The 20506-nt window shown below is 37.7% G+C and overlaps 2 protein-coding genes across 2 annotated transcripts in view; one reads left to right on the top strand and one right to left on the bottom strand.

The window, feature by feature from the left end:
- Nucleotides 1-1166, bottom strand: part of FAM162A (family with sequence similarity 162 member A) — a 37805-nt gene extending 36639 nt beyond the window's left edge. Inside the window, exon 1 of the mRNA XM_051985395.1 lies at nt 1035-1166. Within this exon, the coding sequence (XP_051841355.1) occupies nt 1035-1068 (34 nt within the window). The 5' untranslated portion in view covers nt 1069-1166. The remainder of the gene's footprint in view (nt 1-1034) is intronic.
- Nucleotides 1167-5213: 4047 nt separating this feature from the next.
- The window catches only part of MIX23 (mitochondrial matrix import factor 23), a 28717-nt gene continuing 13424 nt past the window's right edge, over nt 5214-20506 (top strand). The window contains exons 1-2 of the mRNA XM_051985394.1: nt 5214-5320; nt 16809-16934. Coding sequence (XP_051841354.1) covers nt 5270-5320; nt 16809-16934 — 177 coding nt within the window. The 5' untranslated portion in view covers nt 5214-5269. The remainder of the gene's footprint in view (nt 5321-16808; nt 16935-20506) is intronic.

Below are 20506 nucleotides of genomic sequence, written 5' to 3'. Positions count from 1 at the left end.
AGCACCGGCCCTAAAGGCAGGCGAACCTGAGTTCAAATATCGACTCAGATACTAAACACATCCCAACTGTGTGATCCTATGCAAGTCACTTAACTCTAATTGCTCCCCCCCTTACCCCTCCAAACATGTGTGCCCATTTCACAACCCAATCGCACAGTCGAGGTGACCAGCCTAGGATCCCACTGCCAGGAACTAACAACTAAACACAAACCCTGGATTCCTGAATTCAAGTCCTTCGTTATTTAAAAAAAAAGAAAAATCAAAATTTTAATCTATTGTTTCCGGTTTATGGGTGAATCTATCCAATCCGGACTTCGTTGTAATTATTTGTTGCTTATTTTCCTTCTCTTTTCCCCTCACCTTCCTTCTCACCCCATTCCTATTCTTCCTCACGCCTCTACTTTTTCTACCTGCTCTTACTCTGCTAAGGATACGTAACCTATCCGCCCTTGCAAGAATCCCTCTCCCTTATTACCCTCGTCCCCCACGCTATCCCTTTGCCCTCTTACTTCTGAATTGAGAAGACTTTTATACCCTTCTAGATCTATTTCCTCCCACCTTTATCCCATTTCAGATGACTAAGGTTTCAGCACCACCCGTCCGCCCCGCTACTGAGTCTTTTTTGTTTCCGTATCCGTCAGTTCTGCTCAGGTGGCCCCTCCCTCCAATCCCGCACTTAAAAGACCCTTCCCGGGTACCCCGGATAAGCAGCTAAGCAGAGAGAAACAGTTCTCTTTGGGGCGACCTCGGCAGAGGGTATGCGCCGCTCCGCCCCCGTAGCCCCTCTTTGCTTAACAGAGGCAGAGGGTAAGCCACGGGCCCACGGCAGCAGCAGCAGCTGGGGACCCAGCACGCCTGTGGGGGGGATGCAGGGGCCAGGCGGAGGGGACGGCGGGTAAGATGGGTGGTCTTCGGGGCTCTCTGCTCCGGAGTTCCTGTCCCCTTCCCTGAGGGGAGGAGCGGCGGAGGGCCGGCTCCGGGGTGTCGGGGTTTGCGTGTCCGCCCTCCTTCCCCGCCACCGCCCCGGATCTCACCCGCCGCCAGGCACAGGCCACGCAAGCTCCCCATAATCGCCAGAGAGGGAACGTCCTGCCACTTCGCAGACTAGCCGAGTTTGCAGGGAGAGGGCCAGCTCGGATCAGCCTCAAAGTCACCTAGGACCCAGTGACGTAGAGCCCGAGCTGGCCGCGCCACCGCCTGCGCTGCCCGGCTCCCCTCACGTGGTCTCCTAGAAGGCGGGAGGGGAGGAGCTCTCTGCAAGTGGGTTGGCTGGGCTGCTCCGCCATGGCACGTAGCAGATGCCGTGGGTTCTGACTTGTCCTTAGGTGTTATTATGCTGCTACTGTTAAGTTTCTTTTTTCTCCACAGACTGCCTACCTTTATAGAAATGGATCATAGAAAAGATTTCCTGACATTTCTTTGTTTTTTTTTTTTAGGTATATTTTTAAAATAACTTTTTATTGACAGAACCCATGCCAGGGTAATTTTTTATAGCATTATCCCTTGCACTCGCTTCTGTTCCGACTTTTCCCCTTCCCCAGATGGCAAGCATATACATGTTAAATTTCCTGACATTTCAGTATGGCATCCTGGAAAAAGCACTGGCCTGAGACTCAGAATACCTTGGTTCCGTCTTTTAACTCCACTTAACTCTATTATCTTGTTGGTAAGCAGCTTTTTGCGTATTGTTTCCTCCTTTAGATGACTAGTTCCTCGAGGGCAAGGCCTGCCCTTTACCTTTGTGCCCTTAGCACAGTGCCTGGCACACAGTAGGATTTGACAGCTCTGGCACTAGTTTGCACGGCTGGACTATCAGCAAATATTACGCTCAGTTAGGGATCTCCATTCATCATTCTTTGAACTTATTTATATCAATGCTGCTAAAGTGAACAATTCTTTTAAAAGAAGCTTCACTTTTTACCACGACCTTTCATATATGAAATACTATGTACAAGGTATTGCTCTGATAACGATACAAAGAGAGGCAAAACTATTTAAAATCGGCTACTTTTTATCAGTATCAAGACAAAGCCGACAAATCATCTTCTCTGAGTGTCCTCAGTTTCCTCATCTGCCAAATGAGGAGATCTCAGGAGATGATTGGCATAAGGGATAAAGTGCTATACTTGGAATCGGGTTTGCCACTCAGCATCTGTGTAATCATGGGCAAGTCACAACTTCTCTGAACTTCAGAAGAGTCCCTCCCTTGCAGAGTGGGTTCTTCTTAATAAGAATTTTTTTTTCTTTTAATTCTTTTAATAAGTGTGTTCACAAGTAAGATTGACCAGGATTGTCCTTGGTAGGACAATACTCAAGACCTCTCAGATAAAACCACTGAGCAGAACTAATCAATCACACTCCAGCTTCCAGCAGATTGTAACCTTACACCCTATTAGCATCAATCACACCCTACCCCCAGTTGATGTGACTCATAATGGATGTGATGCCTTCCTGGAAAAGGGCCTGTTGAATGCCTTATTCCAATGAACGCTTTACTCAATTTAGAGACAGTTTGAGCCTTAATTCATGAAGGACACATAGATCTATTCATCTACTGAGGAGCCCAATTAGGCACCAGAGAATATAGATAAATGTCTGACTTCTTCATAATCTTAATACTCTCCAAATTGACTTAATATTTGTGGACCTTATGTACATATCTTCTAATCTTAGGTGCTGCCTTTTTGACATCTTGAACTCAGCATGTCCAAAACTGAATTCATTATCTTTCTTTTTAAACCCATCCCTTTTCCTAAATTGCCAATCCATGTTGAGTATATTCTCTCAATCACCCAGGCTGTTTACAGCTTAGGTTTCATCCTGAACCTCTCACTCTCTTATATCCTTCCCTTTATCTAATCTGTTGCCAAAGTTTGTTGACTTTGAATTTCGAAATAAACCCCCTTTTCTCCTCTACTGCTGCCAAAGTCTATTCTGGCTCTCTCTCAATACCTTATATTTGGTTGCTGTTTGTTCTCTCTGCCTTTCCCTGTTAAAATCAATTCTCAGCTACCAAAAGCACAGGGCTTAGTAAGTCACTACCTAGCTGAATAAATCCCAATGGCTCCATATGGCCCACTGCTGGGACCAGATATAAAATCGTTTGTTGTTCAAAGTCCTTTATAACATCCCCCTTCCATCTTTTCAATATTCTTTCACCATAAGTCCCACCATGTACTTTATGAACCAATAATACTGGCTTCCTTTTGGGTCCTATGAAGATGCTCCATCCCCCAATTCTGGGCATTTTCACTAGTTCTCATCCATCCTTGGAATATGCTCTCCAATCATCTCTCTGCCTTCTTACTTCCTTCAAGTATTAGCTATATTAACTAACCTTGCACAGAAAACTTTTCCTGAGTCCCCTTAACTTTAATACTTTCCCTTTGTTAATTATTTCTAATTTATCTGATAGATAACTTGCTTATATTTTGTTTCCTCCAATTAAACTTTGAACTCCTTTGAGAAGAGATACTGGCTTTTACCTTTCACCAATGCTTTATACAATAGTCTTTTAATAAGCATTTAAATATGACTTTTCAAGATGATGAGGGGAGCCCCAAAACTCTCCCTTTCCCTCTCTCTGACTCTAGGGGGAACACTAAGCTCTCCCCTGGAGACTCGCCCCAGGGAATCAAGATAAAGTTGTTTCATTCTGTTATCTGGGTGGGACTAGTTAAGTCCAGGACCACTCCTACTTAGCCCTAGCAGGAAATGGAGATTGAATTAAAAATTAGCTCAGGACCACTCTCAGTAAACTGTCCCAATCTACTGGAAACCTAGGCTGGGGCAGTAATCTCATTCAATTGAAACTTCTATTGAAAGATTTAGGTCTGATTCCAGCTCAAATTGCTCCCAACCCACATCAAGAGCTGCCCTCAGCTTCTAGCCAAGGTTTCAATTATAAAGGGGGGCAGCTGGGTTCAATCCTTTGCAGCAGAGGACCTCAAAGCAGGAATCATGCCAGGCCAAGGAACCTCCCTTAGCATAGCTACCTGTGAGGGACTCCTTGCCCGCTGAAAGACATTTTCTTTCAGTGTTACTCTCTTTTTATCTCTCTCTTATTTCCCTAACAAGACCTTATTCACTTTTTCTGCTAGGATAGGATTTTTCTGCTAAAAACTTTATATCCCTCTGTCGGGACTTTGCCATCAAGGAATTCAGTCTTTCTAGCAAAGGCTGACTTCCCAATGCCAATAATAAGCCGCTTTTGCCAGTTTAACTTTTTGGGTTATAAATTCATTTAGGAAGGACCTGTATGGCCAGAAGGGGTTCCCACAACTCCCTGCCCTGCATAGATCCTCATCAAAGGTTCGTTTCAACCCCAAAATTATAACAAGAAAAAAGTATCTCTCTTCAAGTTCTTCAATACAGTCATAATAATAACATAAATGGCTTAAAAAATTGTTATCCTCATTTTACAAATGGGATCTAAGGAATTGGAGAAGCTAACACTTTTTAAATGATCAATACAGTTTTGTTTTTTTTAAATTATTGACAGTGTGAGCATGGAGGCAAAACGAAGAATCAAATTGAAATGGAAAGACTGAAGATATAGAAAGAATAATTGAGAGAAAGAAATCCTGAAATAGAAAGGCATGAGTTAGAAAAAACAAGGAAGAAGGACAATGCATCTAGGACTATAGGAAAAGAAGTTGAATAAAGGATTTATTGAGATGGAAAGTATCAGAGAAGAGGGAAGTTGTTTCATCCGGACTAGATGCTCATGTTCTTTCCAACTATAACATAATTTTTGAGTCTTATAGATGGCATATTGTATCTCTTTATTAAGGGACTTTTTTTGCACTAAGTCCCAAAATAGTCTTCCTTTAGCATTGTTATATATGAAAGTGGAGAAGATCCAACAGCATACTTTTCATGTTATGTATAATATACATTGACATTTACTCTTCCCTCACGCCTGCGTGTGTTTGTCTAGAGTGCTAGGAATTCAACTAACTTTTTGTTTGTGACTTTAAATAAATCACTCAGCAAAATTGCCAGCGGTCCTCGACACAAAATCAAGGAGATCAGAAGCTCAACAATTAAGTAGGACAAAGGTGAAGATAGACAAGATTAAGAGTGTCGGGAAAAGAGAGAATGGAAGACCCAGAGACGAGAGGATATAAGAGGGTAATAATAAGCAAAGACGCCTTCCGAGTTTGAGCCTTTCTTCTGGACCCAATCCAGATTTTCTGATCAGGCTTTGCTTCGGACAGCCTCGCTCCTCTGTGATTGGCCTCCGCCGGGGTCCTCGCGCCTGTCCAATATGTCGGCGCCCACTGGAGGTGTGAATTGTGAGGAGTTCGCTGAGTTCCAGGTGAGGAGCCTCTTTGCGCCGGGCGCACCCCAACTTCCCAAGCCCGCGGGGCCCGTATTCCCGCTTGGGCCAGAGGAGTGAGCCGAGTTCTGCTCGGGCGGAAGAGCGGAGCGAGAGGGGCCCCTTCCCTAGGGCCCTTGGAGGTCACAGAGGGGCGAGGACGCCGTCTGCGGGAAGCTGGAGGGCCGCCCCCGGGGTGAAGGAGGGCCGGGGTCCCGGTCAGCTTGGCTTCGGTCCCCGTCTGTAGCAAACTCCTGTTGGCTTGGGAAAGGGGATACGGGGAAACCGAGGCAGCTGGTGGTCCTGGACTCTTGAGGAAACAGGGCATCGTTAGGTCCCATCCCCCAGACGTGGTAGTCCCGGACCTGAGGTGGAATGAATGGGGGTTATTTGGTCTTGTTTCCCTCACCCTCCTCATTCACCCTTCCTGGCTAGTGAGAGAGGTTCCGTGCTGTGCAGCTGGGAAGAGAGCGGGGAGAGAGAGAAGGGAGAATGAGAGACAGAAAGGAGTGTGTGCACGCGCGAGTATAGACACGTGTTTTCAGGGGCTGAGTTGTCTAGTGTCTGTCGCTTTCAGTCTTCCCGTTTCTCTTCCTCTCTCTCCCGTTGGCTCCCTCCTGCCGTACCAGTTTTGGTTTTGGGGGGTGGGGTGTAGTGTGTGTGTGTGTGTGTGTGTGTGTTGCCCTTTGGGAGGTGGGGGATCTGACTTTGCTGAGTTTGGTACCACTTAGATCTATTTCTCTTTCCCTCCCTCGATTCCCCCTCTCTTAACACCCTCTCCGTGGGGGTGGTACCACTTAGGGGGTAGGTAGGTACGTCTTCTGCTGCTCACTGGCAACACCCTTAAAATGTGCAATTCAGGTGGAATAAAAAGCTGAGGATGCCCTCGGAAATTTTTGTGAAATTTGCCATTACAAAACAAAGGCATGAATGCTTAGAAGGGAAAACCTCCTTCAGCAACCTACACTGGGACCCCACCAATGCCTTTTGTCTCACTAGAGGAAAAAGTTGAAATGGACTGAAAGGGGAAAAGAAAAATAGCCACCTGCAAGATTAAATCCCAGAGTGTGGTCCAGATAACTCAAGCATTGTAAAGGAATTTTGGAGTACACTGCAAAGCCTCTTCAGTTATGGAAGGAAAATGTTGTTTTTGTTTCAAACTCAGCATTTGAGCTAATTGCAGTTTTCATAATTATGTGGACTTTGGGGGGGATGGGATGTGTTTTAAAATGTTTTACTCCATACACAATGAAATTAATCATGTTTCATGTGTATGTAAACCTATTCTTTTTTTTTTTTTCCCTTGAGGCAATTGCGTTTAAGTGACTTGCCCAGGGTCACACAGCTAGAAAGTGTTAAGTGTCTGAGATCAGATTTGAACTTGGGTCCTCCTGACTTCAGGGCTGGTATTCTAATGGCAGTGCTACCTAGCTGCCCCTATAAACCTATTCTTAAAATAAATATTTATTTAAGTATTTTGAGTTTTAAGAGCAATCTGGACTTGCTAAAGAAAATTGAGTATTGAACCTAGGTTTAAGTACCCATTACACTAAATATTAGTATCACATATCTTAGGTAATACTACAAAAACCAGTAGTTGATTTTTGAGGCCTTTGGGGCCACCCTTGTATTTTGCAGATTAGTCTCCTGCAGCACTTCACTACAGGGAAAGGCGGCTGGGTAGCAGAGTAGATAGAACTCAGCCTGAAGTCAGGAAGGACCCGAGTTTAAATTCATACTTACTATTGTCCTCACCTGTAAAACAGATGATAACACAAGCACCTACCTCCCAGGGTTGTGAGGATCTAATGAGAGAATTTTTGTAAAGTGCTTAGCATATTGTAGCTACTGAATAAATTGCTTATTCCAACCAAACATCTTAATATATCATTGATCCAATTTCATAGAACATGTAGTTGCAGTATTCTACCAATCACAAGAGTTACTATATTTTTGTATGTGATTTCATTGGCGTAGGGAGCTTTCAGATAAGAAAGTTCCATCAGACCACACACATAGATAATTTGTTCTGCAAATTGTAGCCTTAGGAAGTTATCATGGGAACATGACAGTTATACAGCCGGATGTGTTGGAGGTAGAACTTGAAACCCAGGTTTTCTTTAATTGAGTCAAACTATTCACAATGTGTACATTTAGAATACAGGTGAAAATGATCTTTGCAGCTCATTTTTCATAGATTACATGCCACTATTTGTTTTCATAAATCATCCAAATTTTACCTATTTCACTCTATCACCAGTGTCTTAAATGGTTTCTTAACCATGGTCATTTTCTTAAAAGTATTTCTTCTTAAATTGTCATGTGAACATAGTGTGGCAGAGTTGGAAGATGTCTTCATCTGATTCATGTTGAGGTGAGGAAAGGAAGGCCCTGAGAGGTGAAATACTTTGATCAAGGTCACACTACTGTTTGGCAGAACTAATTCTACACCCAGATCATTCGACTGCCAGGCCGGTGACATTTCTACTATGTTATCAGAACAACCTTCTGACCATAGCAATGTTTCAGTCTACAGTCTGAGGATACTTCTCTGGCAGCATGTTTGATCATGAATCCTTTAGAATCATGCTTGATCAGAGTTCTCAAGTCTTTCAGAGTTTTTGTCTTTACAGTATTGTTATAAATTGTTTTCCTAGTTCTAACCTCAATTCTACATCAGTTCATTCAAGTTTTCCCAAAGCTTACTGATACTTTTGTCATTTTTTTTAATAGCACAATAGTATTAGTATTCTTTCATAATCATATACCGTAACTTGTTGAGCCACTCTGCAGTTGATGGACACCTCAGTTTTCCAATTACTTGCCAACATAAAAAGAGTTATAAATATTTTGCACACATGGTCCTTTTCTCCTTTTTTTGCTCTCTTTGGGAGATTGATCTACTCAATTTGTATTGACCCAGTATTGCTGGGTCAAATGATAGGCACAGTTTGAAAGTATTTTGGACATAGTTTCAAGTTGCTTTCCAGAATGGATGAACCAGTTCGATATGCTGCTCTTTGTATAAGAAAATAATGTTACTAACTTACCTTGTTGCCGCATGAGTAATAGGTTTTTTTACCCTTTCATCTGATTTCTTGTAATACACATTTAGAATTGAGTTGTCACTAAACTGGGAGTACTGCCCTTTTAAAAAATTCTAAAGTTAACCCACACATTCCAAGCAAATTTGTAGCTTCTCATGCCATATCTAAATCAACCAGGTTTCTCTAGTTCAGGTATCATTAATCTTAAACCAGAGGTTTTGTCCTGCTTTCTCAAAAGTTCAGGTTCTTGAAATATACGATGATTTTTCTGTAAGAACCCAGAATTTGAGGTCTGGAAGGGACTCGAGTGTTTAATCCAATTTATACCATTACAACATTCCTGGGGCTTTATGAGAAGAACCCCTGTCATAGTATTCTCAATAGGAAGGTCTAAAACTATCTACTGTGCATAAAGTTTTGTGTTAAGTACTATGGATGTGGCAATTAAAAAATGAATTAGTTTCTTCGTTCCAAAAGCTTTCATTCTACTATTAGTAGAATGATTTTGTTACTGTTTAAGAAACCTATGGTTTGGGATTGTCCTTTTATTACAGTTTTTTAAAATACTTAATATATTTTTTTTAATTTATGAAATTGTTCTACTTTATAAGTAACAGGTGTGTCCCAACATAGTTTTTCGTCAAATTTTCTTATTCTTTCAAGACACGAAAAAAACAGTAGAAGGGAAGGAAATAATTCTTCTTATGAACTTGAGCAATTAGGCCTTACTTCCCTCAGCCTCTATTTCCTCATTCATTAAAGAGTATTGGATTAGATAATCTCCAAGTTCCCTTCCAGTGTTAAATTTTGGAATTTGCTTTTAAAAAAAGGTTAAGGGTTACCACAATTCACTTACATGTCTTTGTCCTGTATTCCAGTATTTGGTAGAGCAGAAATAATTGAATTTGGAGTCAAAAGACATGGGTTTGAATCCTGGCTCCTAGAATGACTTTGGGCAAGTCACTTTCATTTCTTGGGGGTCTGTTTTCTCATCTGTTATGTAATAGTTCTAAACTAGACCTCTAAAGCTCAGACCCCCTCAATGTTATTCAGTTCTCTCCTTTGATCCACTCTCAGAAGAAGATAAAATGGTCTTTTTAGATAAGACTGACTTCTTCCTTACTTGTGCTCTCGATTTTTATTTTTTATTATGGAGAAGCCTGTCCTTAATGTTCAGTCTCTTCCCCAATCCCCTTAGATAACATTCTATCTCCCATTCCCATGCCCTTGCCTAAGTCTTTCCTATTTTTGTAATATTCTCTCTCTTAATCCCTCAAACTCTGACTCCTTTCTTGATTACCAGCTATTAGTGATTGTCTCACAATTACTTTGTGTTTACTTTGTATTTGCTCATCTGTGAATATGTTGCTTGCCTTTAGAGAAGGTAAACTCTTTGAGAACAGGAACTCTTTATTTTTGTCTTTGTATTCCCAACCCCAAACACTGTGTTTGATATGTAATAGATACTGATAAACAATTTTTGAATTGAAGTGAATCTTTTCTATAAGAGTAACTAATTTCCATTAAAATAAAATAATGGCATATTTTGTTGATGAATAAGCCATTGCCTGTTCAGTCTTTTGAACAGGCAATGGCTTACTCATTGCCATAGTATTCTTGCTAATAATTTTTCAAAAATTATTTCTCCGATGTTTTGGTTATCTGTAAAAATATCATTCCCATAAAACATCATTTGGAAGGATCATGACCAAGGTTGGTGTTTTGTAGATAAGAAAAGCAAGGTTAAAAAAAAAAAAAAAAGGCAAGGACTAAACTATCTAGTTAAAGCCTTCCTTATTATGGAAACTGAGAGGAAAGTGAGAAAAGAATTAAATTAACTCTAAGGTTCAGTTTGAGTTCTTTCTGTGATAGAATTAATGGTAAAGCCTCATCCACTCTCAGACAAATACAAATTCACCGATACACAGACACTTTTATTTTAACAAGAATCTTGGATCATTTAATCCAACTGTCTCATTTTCTAGATGAGACTGAGGCCTAATCTCATAAAGTTAGTTTGTGAGAGTGCTATATTCTGACTTTCCTTTTCACTACATTTTTCACACATATATCCTTAAAGATATCACACAATAATTAGCTAGATAACAAATTCATAAGGAAGCACTATCTGTGTACTAATTTATGTTCTTTCTTCGTTCCATATATATACTGCTGCTGGAAAGGAAGTAAAAAAACCAAATCCATGTAATTTACATTAAGAGAGTTGAAAGTGTAAGACCAAACTTAAAGCAAATCTAGAAGGTAGGGGAATTGGGGTTTCTAACTTTACCTTTTAATGACCCCTTAACTACTGCTTTAACCAGTGGGCTTTAATTTCTTTGTTATCAAATATGGAGAGAATATCAATTATTTACATTTTGGTACAATTTTTTTAAAGCCTAACTCAACTGCTACCTTTTATTTCTAGGAAAGTTAAAAAAAATTTCTCACTAATGACCTTCCTCCTTCAGTTCTTATAAAACAGTATCTTGAAACTCCGTAAAGTGCTTATTCTTAAATTTTCCCTTTATACTGAAAGCTCTTTGAGGAAAAGGACCATATTATTTAACTATTACCTCCCTTCCAGAGCCTAGCCGTTATTTATTACGATTGCCCTTTTCAACGAAAAGTTGTAAATAAAATTATGCCTGATGAGAAAAGTATAATTACTGACTTGAGAGGAAAACTTAATGGCAGAGGTAGGCCTTAGGTTGATCTTTTAAAGATGGTTGAAAATATTACAAAGAGGGAGGAAAGGAAAACATTCTAAACATTTAGAACAACATAAACAAAGGTAATTTTTTAAAAGACAGAATTATTCATTATGTTGGCTCACCCATGAGCAATTGATATTTTTCTATTTTTTTTCTTTTCTATTTAGTATATATGGAGGGTAAAAGTAAGAGTTTTTTAATTTATAAAAAGTAGGGTAGTGGCAGATTGTATCAGGTTTAAATGTCAGACAAATTTGAGATTTACTAATTTAGACAATAGGAAATTAGAGGATTTTGTGAAGAGTAACATAATCAGATATCATTTAGGGAAGATAAGTATCTTGAAATATGTTTCCTAGAGCTAAAAGAAAAATAAGCAGAAAGGAAGAGTTGGAGGAGGAAGAAGATAGAAACAAGAAGCATTATTAGGAAACTATTGCTGTAGTTCAGTATGGTGGTAATAAAGGCCTGTATTTGAGTGACAACTATTAAGCTGAAGGGGCAGAGAAAGAGAGAGATACCACAGAGATAAAACTAATATAGGTTTGGAACCAACAGGATAAGCAGAGGTGGAGAGGAGTGAATCAGTAATAAGACCAAAGTTTCAAATCAGGGTGACTGGATGAATGGTTGTGTACCCATAGTAAAAACTGGAGACTCAGAAAGACTAAGGAATTTAGGGGGAATATAATAAGCTCTGTTTGAGGTAATAAGATAGGGAGTCAAGGTAGAAAGGGTGTGATGAATGCAACTAGAGAAACAGATCTGAATTTGCCTTAGCGTTTGGATCTAAAGCTATGGAAGAAAGTGGCAAACCATGAATACATATGCATTAAAATTCTGTCTTTGGTTCCTCTATTTCAAGATTGGCGTTCCTTATGCTTTTAGACCATCCCTCTAAGTTTTAGAAGTTTCTTTTTTTAAAAAAAAGTCCAATTTTAGGAGCTATTTTAGTTTTTCTTCAGTTCTTCATAATCTTTTAGCATATCTGCTGGCTTTTTATCATAGGTTATTTTTGCAAATTAAGATTTCCTTATAATGATTTTCCTTAAAATAGGAGCATGTTAATATTTTCAATTTATAGCAAGTTCCTTATTTTACTTGTGTAGACGCTATGGCAGAGATAGGGTAAGTAACATTTCCACAACTAGCAACTGGTAGACAGACCCATCTTGAATGACTCCACATCTAGCAAAATTATACTACCTAGAATTAAATAGTTGTAACATGCCCGTCTAGTACTTTTTATACCTCTATTGTTTGAACAATTCTAGGGACATAAAATGTGTTAAGGCCTACAATAATCCAAAACCTTCAAATAGTAGTCATCTGTTGCATAGTTTATGTGGACCTATGTGGTCTTTCCTACTGAGATGTCCTTCTCCTTTCTATATTACCTGGTTTGTTATATAAAGTTATCAGTGGCTATTTTCTTGTTTTTCTTACTTTTCAATTTAAAGTCTTTTAGATCAGATTTTTACTAGATTCTTTAGATATGCCCTATGCTTGGTGAAAAGATCTTTATGTGTATATTTTAAGCAGTTTTTCCGAAATCCAAATAGAAACTCATGCAATTTCAAAGTTAGAAGGGAATTTGGTGGCTATTTGGTTCAACCCATCCCTTACCCAAACAAGAATTCTTTCTTCAATATATCTGACAAGTGGGAACCCTATATCTACAGATCTCCAGAGAGAGGGAAACCACTCCTCTTATCATCACCGTAGTGATTTGCTCATTCCACTTCGGAAATTTTTCTTTACCTTAAGCTTAAATTTGTCTTTTGCAACTTCTAATCTTAGCTGTAATATTTGGGCTAGCTTTCTGGAGGTCCTGCAGAAGGGCCTTGATCTTATCAGGATAGTCACCACAAGGATGGACAGAAATAGAGTCCAAAGTCTTTATTGTTTCCTTCACAGTCTGTGTCTGTCATAGTCTGATCCAGTCTCAGTCTGAGTCTGACTTTGTCCCCAATTCTTAAATACTCTATTACAATTACATCATTACAGTATACTGAGTATAAGCCAATCTAGAGTGATTATATCATTATATCAAACTAGAGTGATTATATCATTATATCATACTGGATATACGTGAACTAGAGAACCATTATCTCATCAATTCCACTGAGTTAACACCTTGTTTCAAGTATAATTCTCTAGAGTTCTGGCCCTCTACAGTTTGCTCTTGAGGACCAGAGAAATCCCTCTTCCATGTGATAGCTCTTCAGATACTTGAATATAACAATCTTGAGGCCCTTTAAACCTCACATGACAAGAACTAGAGGCTCTTTGTCATTGTGATTGTCCTCTTTGTTTTCCAACTTATCAGTGTCCTAAAAAAAATACTCTCAGAACTGAATACAATATTCCAAATGGCTGACCAGGGTTTTTGACTCTTAATATAGTCTAGGGAGGTGTTTGTTTTCTTGCCTGCTATGTCATGTGTTTTACTTATGTTGAACATAGGTGGGTGTACTATGCATTTCCCCATCTTATGAAATTGATTTTTTGACCATGTGTTATCTTTGTATAATATACACACAGAGATTTCTGTGTGTGTGTGTGTGTATACATATATATGTTACTCAATATAGTCTAATATTCTGACATATCAAGACATTTTTGTATCTTGATTCTTTAATTCATTGGTTTAGCTATTCCTCCCAACTTTGAGACTTTTGCAGTTTTATGAAGCATATCATATATTCCTTTAGTTAAATAATTGTGTAAAATATTATACAAGACTTCATCAAGCACAGGTCCCTGGGAAATTTTATCAGAGAGATGCCAGAATAAAATGAAAATGTTGATGTCTGTTCTTTGGGTCTAGCTGTACATTTATTGAGTTCTGGTGCCAGTCACTGGATTGAATTCTGAAAATACAAAGATAAATGATAAGAAATCATCCATTAAACCACCTATTAAATATGCACTTTATTTCCAAGCTCCTACCTTATTTTTTTGTGTACAGATGAATTCAGTGAAATTGAGTATAAATTCCATCTAGTTCATAGAAGTCCTTTCTAGCTTCCTTCTGTCTGTTTTACTTCTCTCCAAAATTGCCATAATTTGGTAATAATAATAAGATATAATCAGGCCGTGTAGCTCAAATTGTTGAGGGGTCACAATTTAATAAAAAGCTGGAGATATCTCTAGGAGCAAAGCAAAAGTTAATTATTATATGTTCTTCCAAGAAGCCAGTGTCCCTCCAGTCAGGCAAGCAGTCGAAGGGAGGAGGCACCTTTTGGGACAGGTTTTATACTTTAAATAGTCCCTACCACATATACCCCTGCCACCACTGACCATCATCCTCATTGGCTGAGGGTCTTACATTCTAAAGAAGGAACTACCCAAGAACTTGAACTTGACCAATAAGTACATAGTTGCCCATATTTGAGCAAAGTAAGGAGAAAATGATGTCATGGGAGGATAGCAAAAAGGGGACTTAGGTATGTCCTTGAGTCAGTGCTCAAGGACCTTCAGGCTTACTCCAACTCTGAAGTAGATGAAGCCTTACTCGATTTTCAAAACTGTCTTGAGAGATCTCACCTCATCTCATTCAAGGCAAAGCATTTTTCAAGCATCAGCTTGTTGGTCAGCAGCCCTCTCTAATGTTAATGTCAGATCAACAAGCAGAAGTATTTTGTTAGTTTGTAACAGAATTACCAAATAGCCCTTTTCCTTTCTTTTTTTCTATAATCATTGTGGAATAATTTCTTTCCTCACAGTACTCCCATAAGTGGCTCAGGAAAAGCATGATCAAAGTGTAGTAATTGAGAAGAATGAGAGTTTTTAATCCTTTTAGTTTTCTCAGTGGGAAATAGAGAAAATAATAGTTTTCCTTAAGTATTTTATAGAATTTAGACCTAGAAGAGGCCTTAAAGATCTTCTAGTCCAACTCTCTTACTTTATAGGAAGTTAGGTAGATTAGTTTATAGAAGGCTGGGTTTGGAGTCAAGAAGACCTGAATTGGCAATCCTGTCTCTGATACTTACTGACATTGTGGGTACTGGATAAGTAACCTTTTTTAGTCTCAGTTTCCTCATCTGTGAAATGGGAATAATAGTGACACCTACTTCACATCCTTGTTGTGAATCATCCTTGATTAAATGAGATAACATATGTAAACTGTTTTGTAAAGCTTAAAATCCTATATAAATGTTAAGTATTATTATTGTTTTACATGTAAAAAAAGAAGGGATGAAAAAATTCATTAAAAATGAGAAATACAGGGAATGTGTGTGTTCAGATGAATTTAGTGAAATTAAAAGTCCATATTAATGCTATGCTGAATTGATGAGGGTGTTCTTCATAGAGGAGATTAAAGTTTACCATTGAAGATAGACAAAGTTTAGAGGAAGTCATTCCAAGCCGAGAAAATAGTTTGAGCAAAGTTTAAAAGTTAGAAACGAACAGATTGTGCATTGAGTAAGACAGTTTCCTAAAGCCAAAATGGGCTTCATTTAGGAGTTTATTTTTTAGACATTGTAAGCTAGCTTTTATTTAGTGATTAGTGTTGGCCCTTCTAAGGCTGTTTATTTCAAGGGTGATGACGAAGACTAAGAAAAGGCATTGGACTTGGCAAGTGTTGAGGAATGAAGTCCTGATTCCAGAGTATAAAAGATTTTATTTAGTACAATAGGTAATACATAAATGACACTTGAGAAATTAGCAGTGAAGGGAAAGACACAAAAAAGTTTATTAAAATCAGGGAAGTATTTTTTGAGTTATATTAAGTTGGATGATTGATAAATTATTAAGTGAATTCTAAATATCATTCCCAGTTTCTAGAAACTAAGAAATGGAGTAGAGAGTGGGATGGTGGAATATAGCTGGTCAGCAAGTGAAATTATTTAAACACCACAGGATAAAGGGAGAGCTATGCCTTTTTTCACCTCCATCATATCTTGATGGCTTAGATCTCTAGAAAGTTATTTGCACTAGGTGCCAAAATTTTTTTTTTTTAATTTGAGTTAATCCTACTCAATCAAAATGCTGTGTCTGATATCTTAAAATTTCAAGTAGGCCTTTTTTTTATTGTGGTGGTTGTTGTACTGATGTTTTACTTGTGTTTGGATCAAGCTTATCTTTTGATTGCTTTAAGCAGGTGGGTAAGTTTTCCCCCTACAGACAAAAATATGGTATAGAAGCCTTAAAAAAGAAAAGAAAAGAAAACATTTAAGAAAGGGGAGTTTGGGATTAAAATTTTTTCAAGGATAATCATATTTTAGTATTAAATATACTTCATACCCCTCTACTGACAAAGCTTGAAGCACCCCTCTAACTTAGTAAATGGTCTTCAAGAGTGTTGTGGCCTAACCAAAATCACCATGGGGAATTCAGTTTAGTGAGAAATCTCTCCAAAAGTCAGCCAGTAGGTTTGGTCTTTGCACAATAGAGCCATAGTTCATCATTGGACCTGGGCTTGAAGCCTTTCCAGTTTGTTCTAGGATGTACCAGAGCTTATATTCTACTGCTATAGCTTTTGCAAATTGAAAGTTACTCCTTGCCACAGTCAGCTAATTTTTAGCATCAAGTATAACTTTTAATTTTAAATAGCACCCACCCCACCCTCAATAACAATTATTTCCTCTGCTTGAAATAATTTTTCCAGCCCTGATATAAAGGGACTCACAGTGTCCCTTTGCATTATTGTTGCTTTATTGCTCATTTGCTCTCTGATTTTTCATTCAGACTATTATTCTTTTATTTTTCAAATACATATAGGAATTACTCAAGGTGATGAGGACGATTGATGACAGAATAGTACATGAATTAAACACTACGGTTCCAACAGCTTCCTTTGCAGGAAAAATTGATGCCAGCAAAACCTGTAAACAACTTTATGAGTCTGTAAGTGTATCTTTTGGATCTCCCTTTCCAATTTCTTTTAACTTTCCCTTATAGGCAAAATAAGAATCAAATTAATTATTTAATTCATCTGGGGGTGGGGAATGCTAATTAACTGTCCCCATACTTCCTTTTCCATACCTGAGTAAATTCTGGTCCACCTTTTATGAATCAAAGAAAACTGGGGATGTGAAGAAGAAATAAATTCCTACACAAGAGCCACAAGAGAAAACCAGTGGTGGTTTTCGGGAAAAACAGATGCTGGAATAGTATTTGTTGTATGTCCTCTATATGCAGGCCTTATCATAGTTATATTTAGTCAAATCATACACATATTTTAAAAGTTGGATAGTGACAATAGAAAGTGTTTAGTTCAATACATTTTCTATTAAGTTTAGTAATACTTAACAGGCATGGAAAGGTATTTGAAAGAATAATGAGAACCCAGAGAAGTATAAAAGTTAGATTGAAGTTTCTTAACTTTTCTTATATTTTCTTTCCTTACCCATTACAAGAAATTGCAGCAATCGAGGGAAAGCAGAGAAATATGAGTCCCTCTCTCAAGACAGTAAAAAAGGGAAAATCTATTTCTGGGACATCAGATTGTTTATGTTTAAAGGGCCCCTACCAAAATTAAACTTAAATAAAAACTTCTATATTTGCATCAGCAAGAGGAAAAAAAATGATACTTTAAAGTATTCCTCCCCAGCTCTTTTATTAGTCTATATGCTGAATTTGATTTTAGCAAGATCAATTGCTTGTTTTTTAATTACGTTTTATTTTGAGCTCTTTCTTTGGCTTTGAAGTACTTTATTGAAGATATCATTTCCTTACAAACCAAAATCATTTTAAAAATTATGAAAGTTTTCAGTATTGGATAATTGTCACTAAGAACAATCCAAATTTTGAATTTAGTTTTCATTAGCTGCAATAGTTTTAGTTCTTTTAAAAAACTGGGTATGTGGGTGTGTAAATTATTGCATATTGCTGCTAGGTATCTCAACAAAGTGGCCTGCTTCCTTGTCAGGAAGACTTAGATTTCAGTCCCATTCCTGACAGAGACTGGCTGTGTGGTCCTGGATGTATCATCTAATCTTTCAGTACTCTAATAGTTCTCTAGGACAATAATTTGTGAAAAAATTGCTCATCTACATCAGTAGAGGAAATTTCTTTCTGAGGAGCTCCTTACATGTACAAAATCACAGGTCGTATCAAAAAAGGAAAGAAAAATTATTGCTTATTATTTTGCAGGCTAAATCTACATGAATCATCTATCCACAAGCTTACTTTCTTTTTCCATTTAGTTTTCTTGGTCCAACCTGAGCTTCTCAGTTGCCTATCTAATTTTTGTTGTAACTATGTTCTGAGTATGATGTATATCTTTGTCGTGGGCAAATTCCTGCAATGTCTATTACTTTTATGAGGATAAGTATCATTGATTGTATCATTATCGTAGAATGAAGAGCTGAGAAGTTGCTTAGAATTCATTCAACCCACCCCTTCCTTTTCTAACATTTAGGGTTAGGTAAACTTACTTGTCCAAAGTCACACAGTGTTAGTGGCACATCCAGCACTAAAACGTGTCTTCTGACTTTTGAGTTGTTCTTTTCATCACGCAACCTGTGCACTTAGTAGCATTGGGCTAGAGAAAAGTTCCTAATCAAAGTATCTATACCAGTATTTCCATATGACTATTCACTTGGACTTGGGCAAGAAATAGAAGCTTGTAGGACTTGCAACTTCCCCAATATTCTTTTGTATCCTTAACTTCAGACTTGTCCTTGACACTTCTTCAATATTCTTGAATCTGAGAATGATACTGTTTTAGAACTATCTGATGCCTCATTCAGCTATCCCATAGTTCCAGTGTATTGGAAAAGGCATCCAAAAGTGTTGGGCCAGGGCTGACCTTGGCATGGGGTCTAGGAGATGGATGCTCAGGAAATCTGTAACTGTAACTCTGTCTATATTTTAAAGCAGGGGTCTGTGAGAAGGTTTCAGGTTGTTCAGGAACTTAGGGGAAAATACTACATCTTTATTTCAATGTAATTTGTTCCCCTTATAATCCTATTTATTTTTTTTTATGCATTTAAAAACATTATTCTGAGAAGTCTTGAGGTTTTCATCAGACTGTCAAAAAGACCTGTGATGCCCAAAAAAGTTTTTTTAAAAAGTCCTCCATGCTAGAGGGAAAATTCATAGCTCTCTTTATATGTGACATTTACTAATTGATCAATCCATGCATGTCTGGCTACATAAAAGGATATAACTTAAGATAAGCTAACTATGTGTATATGAATGCATATGATTATTGTGTTTTGAATTTGAGTAAGATTTGTATAAATAGCATATGTGTTATATTTGGGAACTCTTATGCATAGTTATACATCTGTGTGATAAACATCTATCCATACGAATTGAAAATGTCTTGTAATCCCATGTCCTTAAGAAGGTGACAGGAGACCACTAGTATAGGTCAGAGCAAGAGGGACTCTGGGACTATATGTAGGTATGGTTGAGTTTTTGTTGGTTTTTAAATTGATTTATTCCTTTAACCTTTTCTTTCTGCTTAGAAGTCCTAAACCTTGTTCTCTGAGGACAAATTTCCTTGAAGATATAGTCTGGTTTTTCACTGTACCTGTTTTGGATTTTTTTTTTAAGGTCTTAGTGATACTTCTTTATTGGAGATCATTGGAGAAGGTATTTTGAGGCTTAATGAAATATTGATTGCTTGGAGGAACTTATCCTACTCTCAATGCATGATTCTTCATGTGTTTTACATTCTTTCCCCCTAGGATGATCATAAATGCCCATGAATTTTTAAAACACCGTAAAATGCAAAATAATTACTGTTGACATCATCATCCTTATCACTCAGGATTGTATTCCTAAATTTTTTTCTTTAATACAATGCATACGTTAGAAAAAAATATTACTAATTTTGCTTTTGAAATATGCATTACTTCAATATGCACATCTTCCTTTATTGCTGCTTATTGTGAAAAATTATTTCAAATAGATTTTAAATACCAGAAGATATCATAACAGAAACATGTTAGCTTTTTTTTTTTTCTTAAAGACTGACTGAACAAAAGTTCCAGGATGGTAAATGTTTGGGAGGTAGAAGAAGGCTGATTCTTTCCAAAAAAATAAGATGCTATAATTCTTTGCTGTTTCTCTCCCACCTAAGGCTAGAGAAAATCACTGCTATTTTACTGAAAAATTGAGCTCCAAAGTGGTATATGAGGGAGTGAATAACCCAATTCAAATTTGATGGTTAGATATGGAATAATTCCTTTTGTCTGATTTTGAATACTATTGCTATATTTTCTCAAAAATGTCTTCATTGTGATTTTAGAATTCTGGATTCGGAACTTCATTCTACCAGTCATTGAGATCTTTTAATTCTGCTTAGGTTTTCTTTTAAACATCACATCTAGTTGTTCAGACTTTTTATAATTAATTATTTTTTATTTTATATAGCACTTTCAATCACAGGATTCTCAGAGGTTGAATTTTTTGTTGTGGCAAATCTGTTGGCCTTGAAAATTTTTGCTTTGTGGGCATTTCTTCTC

This window comes from Antechinus flavipes, chromosome 3 (genome assembly GCF_016432865.1).
Source record: "Antechinus flavipes isolate AdamAnt ecotype Samford, QLD, Australia chromosome 3, AdamAnt_v2, whole genome shotgun sequence".
Classification (NCBI taxonomy): Eukaryota; Metazoa; Chordata; class Mammalia; order Dasyuromorphia; family Dasyuridae; genus Antechinus; species Antechinus flavipes.
This window is presented reverse-complemented; position numbering and strand designations above follow the sequence as displayed.